This window comes from Chenopodium quinoa, unplaced genomic scaffold, assembly GCF_001683475.1.
Source record: "Chenopodium quinoa cultivar QQ74 unplaced genomic scaffold, ASM168347v1, whole genome shotgun sequence".
NCBI lineage: Eukaryota > Viridiplantae > Streptophyta > Magnoliopsida > Caryophyllales > Amaranthaceae > Chenopodium > Chenopodium quinoa.
This window is the reverse complement of record NW_018745410.1, coordinates 1,721,032-1,737,046: the sequence shown is the minus strand read 5'-3', so window position 1 is coordinate 1,737,046 and position 16,015 is coordinate 1,721,032. Positions and strand designations below refer to the sequence as shown.

Sequence of the window (16,015 nt, the reverse complement as noted above, 5' to 3'; positions counted from 1 at the left end):
GTCCTCATTTTAATCTCACCTGTCAACTCTCTTTCTTATTTTTTGTGTTGACTCTTTTGGGAATTTACTCACACCGACATATTCTCTCTCTCTCCTTAATTTTCCACAAGCTTCTGGGTTCTTCCTTCCTCTGTTTCTCTCTCTAAACTCATCTTCAACCTCTTTAATTCTTCTACTAGTTGCACAAATTGATTAATTTTTAGAAAAAAATTCCTTGTTCGCAGCAGATAGTCCCAACAACAGCATCCCCCTTTTTATTTAGACCCAATTAAGACTTGTATGGTGTAGATATGATATTTTTGCTACTAATTTCTATTTTCTCTGTCATCTTAAAAATCCGATCTGGTTGCATATGTGTGAGTTCTTAGATGGATTTGTGTGGTTCTTCAAATTTTAAAGGTAATTCCACTAATTTTCTCACTCCTAGCTTGTTTAAAAATGTCCCAAAAATCTCCTTGTTGTAGTACAAGTGGTTATGGTAAAAGTGGTTGTGGTTACAGTGGTGGTGGTAAGGGTGGGCGTGGTCAGGATGGTTGTGGTGACGGTTGTGTTTGTAAGGGTGGGTATGGTCACGATGATTATGGTTCCAGTGGTTGTGGTAAGGGTGGGTATGGTCACGATGATTATGGTTCCAGTGGTTGTGGTATTGGTGGTTGTGGTAACGATGGTGGTGGTTCCGATGGTGGTGGTAACGGTGGTTCATGTTACCGTAGTAATGATGAGGAGAAGGTGAACCTTAAAAATAGCCACAAGTTCCCACCTTCCTCTGTGTATTACCTTGATCTTGATGAAGCATTTGGGGATTGTACGGAGGATGATATGAGTGGTGATGATGAACCATATGAGTGTAGCGATCGTGATTGTCATCTTACTACTTCTAGTCGTGGTGAAAATTCATATAGTTTGAATGTTTCCTATAGTTTGAATGTTTGGAGGGATTGTTTTGGTAGGTATCTTGATCCTTGGGAGAATAATAGTCATTATGGAATTGGTGGTTGTGGAGATGGAATCGAAGATGGTGAGGAGGTTCAATCTGTGGCCAAGCAACCAACTGAGCCCCCTGTTAACCCTATTTGTTATGCTTCTGATTCATGAGATTCTGAAAATTTTCCCATTGATCGTTATGTACCTAGTACTTTCTTTGGATACGTAAGTGATTCTTGTCAATCAAGTTCCCCTCAAGTTGATGGTGTTGCCTCTGGATATGCAAGTGATTCTTGTGAATCACATAGCTAAGTTTCCTGATCTCTATTTACTTATGTGTTTAATTAATTCATCTTAATATTGTTTAGGTTATTTAGATTGTAAAACTTGGTTGGATGCTAGCAACTGTGATCTGTTGCTGGCCAGGAGTTTTGTCACATGTTGTGTTTGGTGGTGTTGATTGGAGTATTAGTGTTGTTGGTGTTAGTAGTGGGAGTTTTAGCATGAGTATGGCTAGATATTATTGTTAATCTCAGTACGCTTTTGGTGTTTAATATGAGTTTGACTATTATTAATCTGGAATGATAATTTACTTGATGCATGATTGCCTTGTTCATTTACTTGATGCATGATTGCCTTGTTCATGATGCTAAAAATTTGGTGATGTGATGCATTATTTACTTGATGCTTATGCTTCATGTAGTGGTCATTACCACATTCATTTACTTGGTTTTGGAGTATTATTGTTTTATCAGATGCATGAGTATGATTATTATCTTAAACCTTTGCTCTCTGTCCATTTACTGTCAAAGTTTGATAAAGTCTATGATGAAAGCCTTGGGTTTATGAGACCACACTTTTCATTATGTGAGGTATAGTGTTTGCCATTGTTTAAGTCCACCCAATCATCATATGTGTTTGAGTGTCAACTCTTTGGGCAGAATTATTCCTTACTTGGGATTGTGGTCAATGATTGTATTTTGGGGACAACTGAGACTAAAACCAATTGTTTCCTTTTTTTGAGAACAATTATGATATATATATATGTACTTGTTTTGATGACTCTGTCCATTTTTTTCCCATTATTTCTATGAATAGTCTATGATGATAGTCACTTCAACGAGACCTTTTCCAATAGCATTTGCCATTGACAAACATCATTCAATACAGAGTATAATTGTGTTGATGGATGAACATTCTTTAGGCATAGCTGTTGTGAAATTATTGTTAATGGTCAATGATTGGTATGGGAAATTTGAGACCATTATTTTCATTTTCTTTTAATCAATGATGAGACTCCAGTATTTGTGGTTATTATCCCATTTTTTATTTAATTTACTTTGTCATTAGCTTCCAACCATATACACTTGGTTGTTGAGACTTGTAGGCTTATGTGTTGAATAAGTAAAGGGGTGCTGATCAGTGATAGATGGGGGCTTCTGAGATGATTGTTTTGCATGTTTATGTTATCATAAGTGTGTGAGTAATAAAGAAAATGAAATACAAAAGTAAATTCAACTAAGTTTTTTCATTATAAATTTGAAATAGATCATACAATTTCAATTTCATACAAAAGTTTTTAACTTTGCTACCCCCCAAGAAAGATAAGACAAAATAAGATTAACAGATTATATTCTTTCATTTACTCACTAGTAGAAAAAGTGCTATTTGTAACTGGCGTATGTTATGTTAGTTACGAAAGCATTAATAGTAACCGACTAAAATAATGCCAGTTACTAATTTTATGATATTTGTAACCGGCGTAGTAAATGTAAGTTACTAATATGTGGTTTATCATTATTTGAAGTTTTATTAGTAACGAACTATATAAATGCCAGTTACAAATATTAAGTCAAAAAAACTTTGACCAAAAAGTTCGTAACTAGCTTACAAACGTCAGTTACAAATATTAAATCAGTTAAAGTTTGACAAAAGATTTATAACTAACTTACAAATTCCAGTTACAAATATTATTATTATTATTATTTTGAAGAAAGTTACAAATATTATTTAGTAACTTGTTTTTAAACGCAAGTTATTAGTTCTTTCAAAAAAAATAAAAATTATTTTTATTTAATTTTAATCTAACACTAAAACATAGACTTTTCCTTAAAAACAAACACATACTTAAAAAATTTTATTTTCACTTTCATTGTTCTTTGGCGCGACACAGAGGTTCCTGTATCCTCCACAGCTTCTTCCTCCTTTGCTCCAACAAACTGCTCCAATCATAATTACTTTGTTTTTTTCGAATTTTGGTTCAGCAAAATACGTTCTATATCGTTGTTCAAAGGTATGTAATTTTTCAAATTAGGGTTATTCTAATTTTCCCAATCTTAATTCTAAAATTACACCCTAATATTGGAATTGAATTTTGTTTTTTATTAAAGTCGAATACCCTAAGATTATGTATGAATTTGATATACTCTAGAATTGTATTTGCTGCTGGTCTGCTATTTCTTAATTTGATCTGATTTCAGTTTCAAGGAAGGATTTATGTCTTCTGGTGTGATTTTATTTTGATTGAGGTTTAATAGATAAAGGCTCTAATTGGGGTACACTAGCCGAGTATGTTAGGCTGCTGTTTTTCTCTTTGAAGCGTGTGTAAATTTGTGTGTGCAAGTTAATTGAGATGTTTATATCGACTGTGAATAACAATTTTCAACATAGTGCTATAGATGTTTCCGGGAATTCACCTAGGAACTTAGAGGTTCATGTGCTCTTAGAATCGCTTATTTTGTTATAGCTTACATATTTCTTTCTTTAATGCTGGTGTTGTCTATTTACAGGACCACATCAATTAATTCATTATTTTACTTGCTTGTTTGTATATGATAGACTGAAAATTCATTTCACTCCTTACCTTTCTTGGTTTTTTGATATATGGAAAATGGTTGCTATATTTTAATGTACTTGAGGAGCTGGAAGATCGGTCATCGGTGTCTGAGTTATCTTATTCTGAATTTCTTGCTGATCTTTTGTCAGCTCAGGGAATTTTATCGAATCTTGATGTATAAAAATTATAGATTGAGTATTCATAAAGCTTTTGTGTATCACGGAATTGAATGAAGCTATTATACTAAACAAACAAGCGACTGATTCTAACTATTATCAGTATAAGTGTTATAGCTAGTTGCTGACATGCTAAAGCTGTTGCTGACACTAATACCTTGCTATTGTTGAATTTGTTACACCTGCTGCTACCTATAAGTAGTAAGACTTGTAACAAACTAACAACCATCATTAGATCACTATCCTTGGCAAGATGTGCCTATAGTTCGTATCCGAATACCAGTTAGCACGACTTATTTAGCATCCCTTGCTGCTGCCCCCCTTCTGCTGCTCCCGTGGTGTTACTCCCTACTTTCGATCTGCTGCTCCATTAGTCCATTACTGCTGCCCCCCTCTTTCTGCTGCCTCCCCTGCATTCTGCAACTCAAACAATGCAATGTAAGGTACTTGGTATATTATTATTACGTGTGTATATATAGTTATAATATTGTCTATTTTATATACATTATATATAATTAGATAAAGCAACAAACATTTCCATAAAATACTAGTTCATAGCGTTTAAATTTTGATATTTTATTGTGTTCATAACCCCTTAAAGCTACTGATCAGTCGCACTTGTTCTCGGAGGATCAGTTTGCTCGATTAACTTCAGAAGGCTCGTTCTCCTTCGTTAAGAGGTCTTTTTAGGTGATTATTTTTTTGAATTTGGGTGAAATTTTGTCTACTTTCTGCCTGCAAAATGTCATAATTGTTCGAGTTATTTTGCTATTAAAATGGACTGTTTTCCGCAACCGTGTCAGTTTTAGTCAGAGTTAATAGTTATTGCTGTTTGTATGCGATTTTGTTCCAAGTTGTGCTGCAGTTTTTGCTTTGTTTTGTGCACATACTGTGTGTATAGATCATGGAAGACGAGGCTATATTCAATTCATGAATAGACTACACATTATATTCAATCATTCTTGTTTTCTTAATTGTAACCAGTATTTTAATCGATTAAGCAAATAAATTTGCACCCACCTCTATGATTGTGTCATCATAATCCTAATTGAAATAAATTATATACATGGACTGTCATAGGCGATAATTTGAATTCTCCGTAGCAAATTTAGAATGTGTTACTATCTCTGTTTTATAATGCTTGTAGAATTAGCTTAATTTTATTTCCTTTAATTTATCAAATCAATGAAGCATTTTTATGATTTTTTTTCTTTATTTAACTGCTTATATTTTGTTTCTGTCCTCATCTGAATTCTGAGTTCAAATTGGTTTGAATGAAAACTCTCAGTTGAAGGTAAAGATTGATAAAATTAAAAGTAACTGTGAAGAATTTTCTAAGGTATGCAGATTATCAATTCTTATATGGTGCCAATGCTGCAACTTAAGAATTTTATTTAAAAAGGACATAATCTTTCTTTAGGAACTTGCTCCTGTCAAGGTCAGTTAATATCAGAGAGATCAAGATGTTTCATGCAAAGGCTGCAACTATTCTATATCTACTGAACATGCTTTTTTTTTTTGACAATATCTACTGAACTGTTGAACATGTTGATGAAAAATAATTGTATACAGGGAGCATACTGATCTTTACTCATATGTTGTTTCATCTGTCTACATACTTATCTAAACATGGTTTAAATTCTATATAGCTAAGAGTTGATGGCGTACTTATGAGACTTCGGGACACTCTTCGGCATTGTGTTTTTTGGAGAAAACTCATAACATGTGGTCCTTTGAGAAAGCTGCGTGCCGGAGAGAGTGTTCATTCTGTGCCTTGGCTGTAGTAAGTATTTGTGTTACCCCTTAGCTGTCTATTTACTGCTTTAAATGAATTTCTGCAACTATTTTGCTCTTATACTAATTTGCTCTATTAATTAATCTTGCAGAAAGGGTATCCATTAATGTTGCATTGCTTCATATAATGATCCAAGAATATGGTCTAAAAAGGCTTTAGATGTATGCAATATGTTACATTAGCTTAAACATTTTTATTTGATAATTGGACACGTTTTGTTCGAGGATCATATTTGGTGCTTTATTTTGTTGATGTATGTATGTACGATTCAATCTTTATTTTGTTGAATTGTAGCAGGTTATAACCCATTTGCCGATGGGTCGTTTGGTAGGATATATTACCAATCTTGTATCGAATCAAATAATTATTTGAAAAAAAATTATTTATTTATTAGTAACTAGCGTAATCTAATGCTAGTTAATAATAATATATATTTTTTTAAAAAAAAATTCTATTTGTAACTGGCGTTAGGCTATGCCAGTTACAAATAATACCCTAATTGTAACCAGCGTAACTTAATGCCAGTTACGAATAGTATGATTTCTAACTTGAAAAATAGACTATTTGTAACTGGCGTTAGGTTAAGTCAGTTATGAATAGTATATTATTAGTAACCAACATTAGCCGGTTACAAATAATTTTCACTAGTTGTAACGGTGGCAATCGCAACCAACAATGCCAGTTACAAAAAATCAATTTCGCCAGTTACAAATAGCATTTTTTCTACTAGTGACTTCTGGAAATTGTAGTGTTGTGCCCAAAAAGTTGTTTACACTAAATTAGTTTGAATACGTACTTCACTTCTTCTGTTTAGATGATGAAGCTTCATAGTCATTAGCACATGCTTTTGTCTTATGCTTTGACATGCACTGTGATTCATCCCATAATGTTTCATCATTTATTTGTGATGCCTGTAGGCTAGGTCTTCATTCATAACATCCGGGTATGCTTCAATGTATTCCATGTTGTCTTCTTCTTCAATTGTGATCACTTCATTGACATGTGCCTGCATATTTTCAATATCATTTGGTGTAACATGTTGCTGCCTTTGTGTTGAATTGATCCCTTCATCATCGATTGGTGGTTCACCTATGTCCCCATAACATGCTTCCCATGGTTGTAACACAACCCAAGTTGGTGCGTGCATCCTTTCTTCTAATTTCCCTTCCATAAGTAATTTCTCCTTGTTCATATCTGGGGTAGTGAAGTCATTGCCTCCTTCCACCTTTAACACCTCATTCACTATTGCTTGTAGTGTAACCCACACAAAACACAATGTTTAAGGCTCTAACTCATAATATACTTGATTAACTGCTGATAGTAACTCATCAACATTCTTTGGCATCTTTTTATGTTGAAGTGTCTGTATGAAATTGAAAAAACCTAAATTCAAGATGTTTAAATCTAGACTATTAGGTGGCTGCAACACTAATATGTAAGTGAATTTCCCTTGTTGATAAACTTGTTGCCACTCAAGATCATCTTTTTATGATATGTGTTATGCAATTATCTTGTTGTATGTAGATGGGATTTGAAGTGCCATCACTTAGCCACTTGGCTTTGATTGCTAAATTTTTTTTATCAATGAGCATCCTTCTCATTGTTTCCTTTGTAACTGATTCTATTACTTTAGTCACGATTGTTCCTTTTTCTCTGTCCTTTGAATTCCTTTTGGCTGGCTCTTGAAAATTAAATGGGAATTTACCAAATCTCCCATCAAAGTAACAACTTCCATCATCTCTGAACCTTGGTCTAGCTGTTATTTATACAAACATAGCCTTTAGTAATTTGGTGCTTGATTGACCTGTTCAGTGTTTACCTTTCTCTGATTATGCTAAATAATACCTTTGGATTTTTTTGGTTAAATTAAACCATTTTTCATCAATGTGGACGAAGTCATACATTGGATAATATCTGGGTTTTTTTCATGGTGTTGATCCCATCAACAATCTAAGGATCCACTTTAGTCTTGTGATCTTGTTTGCTCCAGTCATCTTTGGCTTTAGTGGATTAGTGTGTGGTTTTATATCAGCTCTCTGAATCATCCTTAGAATTGTACTTCTTGATATTTGTAGCATTTCTGCAACATCTCTAATGAAAGTCCACTCCCCAATGATCAATTTACTGATTGCATCTTCTGGATTCGCACCCTCTTCCTTCCTACAAGATGATACTTTGTGCATGGATTGTAATTGTTGGTTTCCTCCTTTTGCTACTTTGCATCATGCCACAATTTACTTACTATCTTTCTACAAGAATTGAATTGTTGCATTGCTTGTTTAATTGCTCCTGTTTAAATTGTACCCATAAGAATTCTTCAAGAGGAATATGAGGACATTAAACCTCTGTTCAGTACTGAGCCTGTTCTCCGCTTATAATGAGTTGGTGGCCTGCCATTGTTTGGTTGATGCTGACCTTGCTGACCATTTTGATGGTGATGAGTGTTGCTATGATGTTGATGCATGTTCAAATCAATACCAAGTCCCCCATTAGTTTCCATTTCATCATCACCACTATTGTTATTGTTGTCATCATCACTAAGCTTAACATCATCATTTGGAGGCTGATTTAAATCCAAACCTGAAGCCATGGAAGAACAAGGCAATGATGCCAAATAATTATTATTTTTTTTTAATTTTTTTTAAAAGTGATTATGAGAAATGGAAATTGTATTCAAAAGTGGAGATTATTTATATACTTTCCCTATTGTGCATAAAGTGGCGGGATTCTGAAAATTTCACCAAAATAAATTTATGGGGTGAATCCATGTGCAAGCAAAACTTTAATGTGATTGGTCCATTTTTGTCCTATGCATTGAATGTGATTGGATTATTTTGTTTGGTATGGATTATTTTATTGGCATGGATTGCTGACATGTGAGGAAGTGGAAATGGAAGAATGTTATGCATTTGTAAATAGATAACATTGATTAAAATATTTTAAAAATACATGGTAGAGAGAGAAAAGATGAGAGGGATAAGAAGAGAGGTCTGTAGGTGGATCCCACCTATTTTTGGTCGGATTGTATCACGTGATGGGGGGCCACGTGCTAATTGTTCCACTAAAAGTTTATAAAATACCATTGAATTCTTAGTGGTACTATTTATGCATAAATTTAGTACAACTGAATGCATATATAATACCATTATATGCATATATAGTATCACTTTATTTAATGGTATCATTTGATCATCTCATGATACCAGAATATGCATTCGTTTGTACATATGTATAATTACATGAATACCCCTTGTTATGAATTTCTACACGCCTAACATTCCTCCCTTTAAAATTCCTCGCTGACATGTACATCTTTATTTAAAGGGATTATCTTTAACTTATTTAATGTTGTCATTGCACTTCTGTCTTCCCAATTATTTTGTTTAAGGAATTTTCACATACCTTAATTCTCGTGTAAAAGTAGGAAATAGGGATGTAATAAAGTGACGGAGGGAATACTATATAAAGTAATGGGGTACAACTGGCAAAAGACATTTATTTTTTTTCTTAATAAGAGTGAAACCCCTATCTTTTGTTATGAAACCCATGTATCCTTACCATCGAACCAAGAAATTTTTTGCAATACTACTTATTTACAACAGGGTATCAAAATGCGATCGAGTTGTAACGTTGCAAGCGATACGTAGCAGATTTCAATTTTATATAAACATTATTTAGTGCTTTGTAATGGTTATTAAATCACAGCAATAATTCAACCGGTCCATATCGGTCAAGCCAAGTGTTACATTAATGAATCCTCCGTTATTGCATGCATTTTTAATCTTTATCAAGTTTTTTTAGAGATTATCTACTACATTCTTCACATCAATAATGACCCTTTTTTTTGTCCACTCCACAAGAATTATTGAAGGAGTGATGTATAGAAAATGAAGAAAGAGAAAAAGCTCAAGAACATTTCAGAGCATAAAGAAAAATCCCCAAAATTTGAAAAAACTATTCAGAGAAAATCAACAATTGAAAAACATACTAGATTTGACTTGTTGGAGACCAAATCAAGCATCCAAGCATAGAAGGAGTAGAAAAACCTTTAAAAAGTGTGGTACTCTTTTAGCAAAAATCGCGATGCACCCACCACGGGCCAGTTCGAGCAAGTTTGATTTTTTTATTTTTTTGTTGAAATCCGAATTCCAAGTCATATTGAATTAGATAATTATGAGAAGAAAAACAAATACAAAGAAGAATAGTGGAGCAGATCCGATAAAGAAATATAGAGGGAAAGAGGATGATAAAGAGGGAAAGAGAGAATGAACTATTTTTTTTGTGTTTACTATGAAACGTGCTGTAGAAGTGTTTTACTAGTAGGTTTAAGTTTTAATTTTATAATAAAAAAGGCATTGTTATTTTGACATTTGACCAGAAATAAATATTCTAGATACTCTTCCATGTGTGTAGAATTGTAGATGGCATATTAGCATTATAATTTTTGGATAATTATTTAGTTTTTCAATTTTTGTATAGAAAAGTTTGCCACATTCTTATTATGAGTGAAATGTAGTATTTTTTTCTAAAAAATTAACGATGCATTATGACAAATGATATATAATAATTAAATGATTTTAATTGAATAATAAATATGACATATAATAATTAAATGATTTTAATTGAATAATAAATATGACATATGATATATAATAATTAAATGTTTTTAAAATGTTAGAGCACTTTGATTCAAACTAATGGCACCAAGAGATGAAGATATTGGTCTGAAATTTGTAGCAGCAATTGACGCTAACAAACGTAAATTAAAGTGTAAATTTTGTTATAAAATAATTAATGGAGGAATAACAAGGTGGAAACAACATTTAGCTCATAAGAAAGGTGATGTTGCGCCATGTGAAAGTGTGCCGGCAAGTGTAAATAGAGGTAATATGATGTCATTATTGATGGATTATAAAGATAAGAAAAAAGATAAACAAAGAATTGATGGAGGTTGAGAATGAATTAAGAAGATTAATACGTAATGATAATGATGATGTTGATGATCTAGAAATCGAATTTTCTGCACGATAAAGTAGAATGCACTATGAGTTTGACTATCACCGTGATGCATGTAATAAAGGTAGTAGTGAATACTACAATGTTGGAGGTAGTAGCTAAATTAGGACTGTAGCTAAATTGTGACAAACAGACGCCTCTCGTCTCCTCTCCTCTTCCCCCCTCCTCTCTTCTAGGGTTTCTCCAAATTTTTGGTCGTTTAGGCCAAAAATATTCTAATTTCTTCAAAAGTTAGAATATTTCAAAAAAATTTAGGATTGTAGCGGATTTTTTACGAAACTAAGCCTTATTAGTAAACTATTTACGAATATAGACGAGTGGCCAAACTATTTACGAAACTGAGCTTCTGAGGTAAAACGCTGTCTCGGTCAGCGTTTTTCCTCATTTTTATTTATTTAATTTGTTTTGAATTATGTATTTTGTGAAATACAAAATAAAAAATAAAAAAAACTGAAATACACAAAAACGCTGCACCAGTCAGCGTTTTTGTGTTAGGCTATAACAGGCCTTAAAACGCTGACTGAGGCAACGTTTCATTAATACTAGAAACACGCTGCCTCAGTTAGCGGTTTTGCCTGGTATATTCTTTCAGGCAGACGCAACGCATTCACTCTTCCTCAAAACTAAAAACTCAAACTCACCCTTCCTCACGCAACGCATTCACTCTTCGTCAAAGCTCTGTCGTCGCCGTCGCTGCCGCCGCCGCCTGCTGCCTGCCACCGTCGCCGCCGCCTACTGCCTGCTGCCGCCGCGCCTCTCCTCTTCTTTATAATCACATTTTTGGTACTTCTCACTTATTTGTTTTTAAAATTTTAAAACTTAGGTTAGTTTGATAATTATATAGTACATTGTTTTAATTTGATAATGTTGTTGATTATTCTAAGTTAGTTTGATGTAAATTGATAATTATGTTGATAATTCTAAGTTAGTTTGTTGTAATTTGATAATAGTTTAGTATAAAAGCCCTAAATTGATGTTAGTTTAGTAAGAAAGTTTATGATGAAATTGTGGAAATCTTTGGTAAAAATGTTGAAAATGTTGATGAAATTGTTGATATTGTTGATGAAATTGTTGTTTTAATTTGATAAAATAGCCTACATTGTCGTTTAATTACGAAAATTATGTTATGTAGAATACGTTGGTTGTTAGTGTGAATATGTTCGTTGTGTACTTTGTTTTGGTTGTTATGTGAATTGGAACAATGATGGTTAATTATGTTTGTAGTGTGAATTTCTTGGTTGTTATTGTGCGAATTGGTGGAGATTGCATGCAATTAAGATGTGTTTTTGGTTGTTGTATAGAATATGGCTGCACAAAACGCAGCTTTGTTATGCCGATGGGGGGTGAATTTGTGTCTGATGGACCGAATGTCCAGTATAGTGGTGGAAATATGGAACCATTGCCACTTGGACCAGACATGACTTTCAACGATCTGATGAACGAGGTTCATAGCATTATTGGCTTAAACCGAATGAATATACAACTTAACATTCAAATGAGGTTTGAGACTAATAATGCGGTTCAAGTGTTACCTTGTTCTAACGATAGACATTTGAAAGCTTTGAGGAGCGCTGTTTTAATGAGGGGTTATCCACATGAGATATATGTAGAAATAGTGTCTACGTGTACGCAACAAAGTACTCGACCAGATCAACAAGCTACCTATTTTTCCGGTTACACAGAGTCCTTCCGAATGCCCTCACAAGACATTCCATCAACTGAATATGGGATGGGGTCCTTCAGCAGACTGCTTCATGACGATCGGTTCCAGATGCCGTTGAGTTCACATATAGCTTCACCTCTATATGGTGGAACATCTACGACAATGTTTGGCCAATCTGGGCCTTCGACATCGAACACAGTTATATCTTCTCCCATGCAACTCCAAAGTTATTCACCTACGCAGCATGATGATCATACATCACCGTCTTAACCATTGGTGAATATCTTGAAAATCTACAACATATGGTGAATAACGAGTTGTCTCTGTATGATGCGCTCCGGGAAACAAATGATGAGGCTGAGAGCGAAGAGGAGGAACCAATTCTGGATAACATGGATGTTGATTCTACAGACATGGAAGGTGGGGAGGCCATGGTTAGAACTCCTATTCCTTGGTTAAGTCAAGTAAATGAGAATTATGAGGTTAATCAATATTGGGCCGAATCAGGTAGTCATACAACATTTGTGATCGGGGGGGAGTTTGAGAAGGGTATGTTCTTTGAATATAAGAAACTGCTTCAGGAAATGGTGAAGAAGTATTCTATACAAAGGAACCAATTCTACACCACAGTGACCTCGAATGAGAAGGTCCTTCATCTGCGGTGCAAGAAGAATTGTGGTTGGTCGCTACGAGGCACCAAAAAAAGTGAGCACTCAGATACCTTTACCATAGTCACATACAAAGGCCCGCACCGGGACACCTGTGTCACTGAAGTGTTATCTACAGATCATGCACACTTGGATTCATCCTTAATTTCCGATTTTGTGAAGTCTTTTGTGCAGAAAGATCCATGCTTGAAAGTTGAATTTATACAGGAACTCATATCCAAGCATTTTCAGTTCGACGTTACTTATCGAAGAGCATGGTATGCTAGGGAGAAAGCCATAGCTGAAGTATTTGGAGATTGGGAGAGTTCTTATGGCCGACTTCCGCACTTCATGGAAGCACTCAAACAGTCAAACCCGGGAACCGTTGTTGTATGGAAACACAAAGCTCTGGTAGACGATGTTTATTACAGCAACATGGAAGTGTTTGAACGAGTATTTTGGGCCTTCGGCCCTTGTGTTGAAGGTTTTAAACATTGTATGTCTGTCATCTGTATCGATGGGACGCATTTGTACGGGAAATTTAAAGGAACATTGTTGGTTGCTACAAGTGTGGATGCAAACTTCCAAGTATTTCCGCTTGCATTTGCGTTAGTCGAAGGGGAAAACATTTCCAGCTGGTCTTGGTTTCTGGGCTGCATTCGGGTTCATGTCACTCAACGAGATGGCCTCTGTGTTATATCTGATCGAAATGCTGGGATCATTGCAGCAATGAATGACCCTAACGTTGGATTCACCGAGCCGCGAGCCTATCACAGGTTTTATGTTCGGCACTTGGCTTCTAACTTGAAGACTCACGTGCGAAGAAACGACATGAGAGATATGTTCAAGGCTGCTGCGTACCAAAGGCAGGAAAGAAAACTGGTAGCTGATATGAGTTTGATCGGTCAGGCGTGTACCAAGGCCATACAATATATTGTCCAAGTGCCCTTGCCTATGTGGTCTTTGTTTCACGATGCTGGTCGCAGATATGGGATATGTACTACGAACTTCTCAAAAACATTTAACAATGTGTTGAAGGGTGCTCGATTTCTACCTATCATGTCCCTTGTTGAATTAACATTCCACAGAGTCAATAAGTATTTCACTGATAGAAGGGAATTATCTCAGACTAGATCTGAACAGGGACTTGCATACTCCCCCAAAGTCACATCCATTATGGAGAAAAAATTGCAAAGGCTAGATATCACAAAGTGGAAGCGTATAACCGTCGACTGCATATATATCAAGTTGAAACAAAGAGGGGAGATAAAATTGGTAGAAAAGGAGGCCATAGACATACTGTTAACTTTCAGTTAAGAACGTGCACATGCAATAAACCACGGATCTTCCACCTCCCATGTTCTCATGTTCTAGCAGTTTGTGTGAAGTATTCGACATCAGAGCGGCCATGGGTGGACCGGGTACTACAATCAGAGGCCTACACAAACACATACGCTCCCCAATTCTGGCCTATCCCTTGTGAGACGACATGGAGAGAGAATGGAGGGCCTAAACTCATTCCCGACAACAGCATGGTACGAGGACAAGGTCGCCCTAAGTCAAGACGCATACGCAATGAAATGGATGAGACCAACCGTCCCGCGAGCAAATGCGGCCTCTGTCACCAGCAGGGTCACAACAAGAGATCGTGTCCCTCTAGATCGACCGGGCACTAATTTTTTATTTTTTCTGTTATCTAGAGTGATGTAGTAGAATAGTATGGTGATTGTATTTCTACATTTCAAATGATTGTAACAGTTGGATTTTTAGATTGAAGTATGAGATTTGAAATTTTGTATTTTGTTATCACTTATATGTAATTTTTACTTTATAATTGTTGGATTATAACTGTTTATGAACAGATACCATGGACACCCGAGATAGGACACCCGGACCCACCGACCCTTCTGTCCTTACACTACATGACACACATCGTAGCGTTGACATTTGGAGTCAGTCGGTTGATCCGGCGGGCATACTGACATGCAGTCACTACACTGTTGCGTTCCTTGGCGATTGGGTTATCGATCCCCGCATTCTGCCTTTCGTGGAGTACGCTGGCTTCATGGGTATACATCGGATGGCTTTCAGAGAGGTTGACCTAGCGCTTGTTACTGCGCTTGTGGAGAGATGGAGGCAGGAGACGCACTCCTTCCATCTACCTGTTGGGGAGGCGACCGTGACGTTGCGAGACATGGCGATACTCACACGGCTTCCCATTCATGGGAGTTCGGTGTCTGGATCTGCGTTGGCCGATCCCCCCGTTTATGTAGCTCAGGTTCTCGGGGTTCAGCCAAGACCGGACAATATCAGGGGCGGCGGATTGAGGACCGGCTGGATACGCGACACTTTTCGTGTGTTGCCTGATGGTGCTGATGAGGCCACTATTGCGAGACATGCTCGAGCGTACCTTTTTCTTCTCATCTCGGGTGTGTTGTTCGGTGGCAAGAGTGGCAGCCATTTACAGATCATTTACCTGCAGCTGGTAGACCACGACTGGGAGCATATTCGTGGCTACAGCTGGGGCAGTGCTTGTCTGGCGATGTTGTATTGCCATCTGTGAAGAGCATCCCGCCGGGGTTCTCGTGAGATCAGTGGACCGTTATTTTTGCTTCAGGTAACCTACCTATCTGTTAACAATTTAATTCGGAAAGTTCTTACTTAGTTTACAATTAACCTAGTTTTGTGTGTTTGATGTCCAGTATTGGTCTTGGGAGCACATCCATGTAGGCAGGCCAGGTAGGCCTGCTATACATCGTCAGGGGCAGCAGGATCAGGACCAGCAGTATGAGCGGTACATTCCTCCACCACGGTCTTCCGCTGACAAGGCGTACGCTTGCAGATGGGCGGTCCCCAAGCTGACATATGCGCATGCGGCGAGGGGCCTGCCGTACTACCGAGACGCCCTTGATCGACTGACCGAGGATCAGGTGAAATCTTTAATTTGTTTATGAAATT

The 16,015-nt window shown here is 36.2% G+C and overlaps 1 protein-coding gene across 2 annotated transcripts; it reads left to right on the top strand.

The window, feature by feature from the left end:
• The first annotated feature begins 51 nt into the window (after positions 1–51).
• On the top strand, positions 52–6,064 carry LOC110713235 (keratin, type I cytoskeletal 9-like). 2 transcript variants are annotated; one of them, XM_021891697.1, is made up of 3 exons: positions 52–4,379; positions 5,586–5,719; positions 5,823–6,064. In XM_021891697.1, the coding sequence occupies exon 1, from the start codon at positions 439–441 to the stop codon at positions 1,093–1,095; it is 657 nt and encodes a 218-aa protein (XP_021747389.1). In that variant the 5' UTR covers positions 52–438; the 3' UTR covers positions 1,096–4,379; positions 5,586–5,719; positions 5,823–6,064. The 2 variants fall into 2 exon arrangements, with proteins under 2 accessions (XP_021747389.1, XP_021747388.1); XM_021891696.1 differs by having other exon boundaries at positions 52–4,626.
• Positions 6,065–16,015: the final 9,951 nt, after the last annotated feature.

Bases quoted from the DNA above. Each gene is read 5' to 3' on its own strand.
- LOC110713235 (XM_021891697.1), top strand. From the start codon at position 439: ATGTCCCAAAAATCTCCTTGTTGTAGTACAAGTGGTTATGGTAAAAGT.